Source organism: Arachis ipaensis, chromosome B04, assembly GCF_000816755.2.
Source record: "Arachis ipaensis cultivar K30076 chromosome B04, Araip1.1, whole genome shotgun sequence".
NCBI classification, from domain to species: domain Eukaryota; kingdom Viridiplantae; phylum Streptophyta; class Magnoliopsida; order Fabales; family Fabaceae; genus Arachis; species Arachis ipaensis.
Window position 1 is genome coordinate 132,722,102 of NC_029788.2, and position 5,605 is coordinate 132,727,706.

The following is a 5,605-nucleotide window of genomic DNA, read 5'->3' on the forward strand; positions in this document are numbered from 1 at the left end:
ATCTAATATTTAAATTAAATAAAAATTCATATAAAATTATTTTTATATAAAATTAATAATTAAAAATTATTAAATAATAATTTAATTAAATATATTAAATTATCTAATAATTTTTAATTAATTACTTTATATAAAGATAACTACACGTGAATTTCCACTGTTCGAACTAACAATCTTAAAACCAAAGCTACACAAAGCTATTTTTATTTTGTCCATTGATTAGTTGCTAGCAGCTTTCAGTCCTATTTCTAGATTTTGACCAGTCTCCACTCTCCATTGAACCAACCGTACAAGAGACTATATGTTTGACCATCAAAGTAATACACCCCCCTCATTTTCTTTTTATATTACACATGTTGGTCCAGGACCAATTATTTTATTGAACCAATATTGGATTATCAGATGATACTATTAAAATATGTACTCACAACTTATTTTAAAGTTATTTTCTTAGGTAAAAATTCAGGTGCAGTCAACTTCACGTAAAGTTGATATTTAAGAGCTGTTAAATTAAAATTTAGTCAAATCAATCAAATCATTTAACAATTCTCAGATATCAACTTCACATAAAACCGACTTCGTCTGAATTTTCACCTTCCAGTAAATGTAATGAAGTACTAACCCGGCTGCTAAAACTAACAACATATAAAAACACTCAAATTCAGTACATGTTTTTGCATGCTCTTCACGTACATCATAAAGTCCAAGTCAACTAAATCCATCTTACTGTTCTTTTCTTTAATAGTTTCATAGTAATCAGTAACACCAAAACCAACAACTAACACTTTTAAAACAACAAACTAACTAAACCCAAATGAGTAAACGTAACCAATAATGAAACAACAAACTATGTTGTCCCTCTCTTCTTTCTCTTCTTTCTCCATCACCATTTTCTTCTTCTTTATCTTCATATTCTCTCTTCTTCACCCTACAACTCCGCTACCTTCCAATGCATCATTCTCCCTCTGCAGCAACACTACATTCAACTGTGGCAACATCACCAACGTTTCCTACCCTTTCACCGGCGCCGACCGCCCCTTCTTCTGCGGTCCGCCGGAGTTCCATTTGACATGCAACGACGGCGTCCCTGAGTTAAACATCTTGTTGGTTCGCTACCGAGTCCTCCAACTTGATTCAGTAGCTCAAAGCCTCACCATAGCCAGAGCAGACCTTTGGAACAACACATGCACCAACGTGCACTTAAACTCAACCATTGATGATGGAACTAGTAGCTTCACCTATGGTTCCGGGAACAAGAACCTTACTTTGTTCTATGGGTGTGGACCATCTATGTTAAACATAACTCCTGTTAATTTGTTTCACTGTGATAGTGGTTATGGGAATAAAAGTGATTCCTACTCTTTGATTGGTCCTTTGCCTATGGATCCTATTCTTAGCATTGTTCATTGTGAGCTTGGTGTTGAGGTTCCTATTCTTGAAGATCAGGCTAATAGGCTCATAGGGAACAGGTCTTTGCTTAGGGAGGTTTTGATGAAGGGTTTTAATGTGAGTTATAGCAATAATCATTATGAGAGCGAGTGTTTGAAGTGTGTTATTGGTGATGGTGGCCAGTGTGGGTTTGATTTTGATTCAAATAAAGTTATTTGCATTTGTGATGATCAGTTGTGTTCATCTTCAGGTATTGCAGCCTCTGTTTTTGTGATGAAAATTCTGATTGTATGTACCAAAAAAAAGATTGTTTTAGGGATGATACTTTATATAATATACTAATTCTCTTTGTTATCATTATATGATTCCTTGTTTTGACTGTTCTTATTTTGTGGAATGTTGCAGGGAAAAGTACTAACAAAGCAGCTATTGCAGCAGGTACTTCACATACATTCTTGTTAATAGTTGAAGTGAATTCTAATAATGCCTAATAATAATAATGAATTTTGATAGTAAAATGTTCTAGCATTGTCTTTCAGGTGCTACCTCAGGAGCTGTAGTCTTTGTTGTCCTTCTTATAGGTACACTTTTTGTGATAAGAAGAAGGAGAAGAAATGCTGAAAGATCAAGAAGCAACAAGGATATTTTGCCTTTGAGTGGAGTCCCTCTTACATCTTCAACTACAAGTAGTAGTAACACATCTCAGAGTGTTTCTTCTTACCCTTCCTCCAAGTCAGATTCTGTGCCAAAGAGTTACTACTATGGTGTTCAAGTGTTTGACTATGCTGAACTTGAAGAAGCTACCAACAATTTTGACCCTTCTAGAGAACTTGGCGAGGGAGGCTTTGGCACTGTTTACAAAGGTAATAATAACAACAAAGTCTTCAGTCTATACTTGAATTCTTGCAAATATACATAAAGAGTTTTAATTTTTTCACACATAATACTAACATTTAATCTTATAATGATTATTGTTGAGCAGGTATGCTTCAAGATGGGCGTGTAGTTGCAGTGAAACGCCACTATGAAAGCCATTTAAAGCGTGTTGAGCAGTATATGAATGAAGTTGAGCTTCTAGCACACTTGAGGCACAAGAATTTGGTCACACTCTTTGGCTGCACTTCAAGACACAGCAGAGAACTCATCCTTGTTTATGAGTTCATACCTAATGGAACACTAGCCGATCACCTCCATGGAAGCCTTGCAAATTCCACCTTACTTACTTGGAATGTAAGATACAAAGTTGCACTCGAAACAGCCGAGGCGCTTTCCTACCTTCATTCTAAGAAAGTCATACACAGAGATGTTAAGTCCACAAACATTCTGCTGACAGAGACTTTTCAAGTTAAGGTTGGTGATTTTGGACTATCAAGGTTGTTTCCTAAATTTGTTACTCATGTCTCAACAGCGCCACAAGGCACACCTGGCTATGTTGATCCGGAGTATTACCAGAACTACCAATTGACCGATAAGAGTGATGTTTATAGCTTTGGGGTGGTGTTAGTTGAGCTTATATCTTCACTGCAAGCAGTGGACATAACCCGGAACCGGAATGAAGTTAACTTGGCTAGTCTTGCAGTGAATAGGATACAGAACCAAGAATTGCATGACATGGTTGATCCATGTCTTGGATTTGAGAAGGACAATGATGTAAGGAGGATGGTAACTGCTGTTGCTGAATTGGCATTTAGGTGCTTGCAGCAGCAGAGAGATATGAGGCCCTCCATGGATGAGGTTCTTGAGATCTTGAGAGGGGTAAAGGGTGATGAGTTTGGTGCATTAGAGAGAAACTCATCAGAGTCAGCGGTGGGTGTTAACCATAATAAGACAGAGGAGGTTATACTTTTGAAGAAGGTTCTACCACCAGTTTCACCAGATTCTGTTGCTGATAAATGGGTTAGCAGCTCTTCTACATCTAGCACTTCATAGCTTCTAAGATTATTTTTTCCATTTCTTTTGTAATGGTTTCACTGAGCTAGTTTCAAAGTTCATCATACCCTTCACAATTCACATCTCTTAAGATTCATTTTGAGGCCTTTTATGTATGTTTTCATGTTAATATGTGTGAGAGGTTGAACTCAATATTGAAAAATAGGTAATATGATTAGAGAAGAGAGACTTAATAAATACTTTTTGTGTAAATATTTTTACTCTAATCAGTTTCTTTGATTGATATATACACATAAAGAGGAACATGTTAGTGAATTATGTTTGAATTTGGTTTTGGAAATGATTTTGAATTTAAGCAGAAATCACCTAAAATTGTTAATCGACCCTAATATATAATACAAAGTTAATATTTTAACCATTTTCTTTGTTTTATCCAAATTTTTTTTTAGTCATTGCTCATGAAATTTTACAGAGTGTGACTTTTCAAACATTTTGTTATACAAAGAGGACTTAAATTAGTGATAGTGAAATTAGTTAAGAAGTGTGTTGGTGATTGGCACATGACAAGTGCTGAATTTCCCTCATCTTATTACAGCAGTGGGACATGCTAAGAAGAACTTCTTAACACAACATGTGCACTTCCTTAGTCAGGATTACACAACTACATTGATACATTTGACAGGTAGGTTGTTCTGGTACTCTATATCCACATGCTTGTCATGGTTAATATACAAGCCATTTTATTCATGTTTCAGCTACTCTTGCTTGTGTAGTCACTGAGTAACTCAGGAGATATTGCTGAAGAATGTGTCATTTTTATCTTTTATAATGCAGTTGTGATTATGGGCTTGGAATGCTTCATTCTCCTGGAAGACATTCCCAGTATGGACATGTGAATTATGAACCTTAGTATATTAATAGAATGTGGGACATTTTCTTTCTCTTCCCCACATTTTCCTTTTCTTACCACTCATTCAAACTCACTAGGATTTGTATATTAGGTGTGCTAATTTGTAAATGCAACCTACATGCTTACTATATATTCTTTTATTTCTAACAGAGGTTGTAGAATTGTAACATTTTAGTTAGTTATGTAAATTTTCACTTTTCTAAGCCTTCACTTCAAATTCATGCATAATTTTTTTTTTTGAAGTAAAGGAGCTCAACACAATAGAGTGGAGCAATAAAAGTAGCTAAAAGTACCATCGAAAGTAAAAACCACAACCCCTAGTCATCTTCGGCATGGCTATCAACAACCAAAGGGCTCACCACCAATTCATTCCTCCAGATACGTAAACGACCTGTTGATAATTTCCACCACACTTGAAGCCTGATTTCTGAAGAGCCTGCCATTCCTTTCCAGCCAGACTGTCCATATAACAGCAAAAAACCCAATAAACCACCTCTTCCTGTCCACCTTCCTTGGTGATGAGTTCGTCCAGCTTTCAAAGTGGTGCTTTAGTGTACCTGGAAAGCACCACCGCCGTCCAAAGGCAAGCAGCCAAGCACACTACACCTGCCAAGTGATTTTTTTCCGATTTTTTGATGCATAATTTGATATCTAAAGTACCCTTTGTTGAGCAATTGATTATATCATCTAATCACTGTTTAATATCTAACTATGAATATATAAGAAGTAAAAATAAAGTGTTGGAAAATATTTGGAGTGGACCACTAAGTGGATTCATGGCAGTTGGGTCCACTACTTTTGTAGGTGTTCTGAGTATGCTTAGCAGAATAAGTCCTATCTCCTTTGCAATCACATGCTACCCCAAATTGGACTTGGGCTCTACACTCCTCCTTCTTCTTGTTATCCACAACTCCCTCAAAACAAAAACAGACTAAGACACATTAACTCACTCCAAACAAAGCCATTCTTTATATTAAAAAATAAATTAAATCTCATACTATAAATATTAAATAACATCAATTAAATCATATTCATATTTTGTTATTGTTTAGGTGTGACAAATCAAATCATACAGGTATATGATGGAAGATACTATGGTTGATTCGATGTTTATATAAAAGGAGTAGAAGAGAGATAAAGCCACCTTTTATATTCTCCCAATAAAGCCACTTCCTTAGTAACTCTTCTCTCTCTTTCTCTCTCTTCCTTCAGATCTCAGTTTCTCTCTCTAAAAAACCGTTCCTAAATTAAAATTTTCTGCTAAATGCATCACAAATGCCTAACCTTCATAAATTCAAGCTCTTAGCCACTCAATGTTCCGTCGCCGGCAGTCCAACACGCAGCCCTACCACCAGCCCTGTTATTCATCTCCGCCGCCGCAAGACCCTCCGCATGCTCCTAACTCGCCCTTCCTCC

At 36.2% G+C, this 5,605-nt stretch overlaps 2 protein-coding genes across 9 annotated transcripts in view; both read left to right on the plus strand.

The window, feature by feature from the left end:
* LOC107635700 (LEAF RUST 10 DISEASE-RESISTANCE LOCUS RECEPTOR-LIKE PROTEIN KINASE-like 1.4) overlaps positions 1-5,325 on the plus strand; it is a 23,312-nt gene extending 17,987 nt beyond the window's left edge. For 2 of the 8 annotated variants that reach the window (XM_016339252.2, XM_016339254.2), the window contains exons 2-4: positions 1,795-1,827; positions 1,929-2,252; positions 2,372-3,595. In XM_016339252.2, the coding sequence (XP_016194738.1) occupies positions 1,795-1,827; positions 1,929-2,252; positions 2,372-3,318 (1,304 nt within the window). In that variant the 3' untranslated portion in view covers positions 3,319-3,595. Of the gene's footprint in view, positions 1-144; positions 1,640-1,794; positions 1,828-1,928; positions 2,253-2,371; positions 3,596-3,874; positions 3,962-4,034; positions 4,393-4,432; positions 5,185-5,241 lie in introns of those variants that run through there. The other 6 variants (XR_002362108.1, XR_002362106.1, XR_002362109.1 and 3 more) reach the window with 6 other exon arrangements.
* LOC107637468 overlaps positions 5,322-5,605 on the plus strand; it is a 1,096-nt gene continuing 812 nt past the window's right edge. Inside the window, exon 1 of the mRNA XM_016340879.2 lies at positions 5,322-5,599. Coding sequence (XP_016196365.1) covers positions 5,465-5,599 — 135 coding nt within the window. The 5' untranslated portion in view covers positions 5,322-5,464. The remainder of the gene's footprint in view (positions 5,600-5,605) is intronic.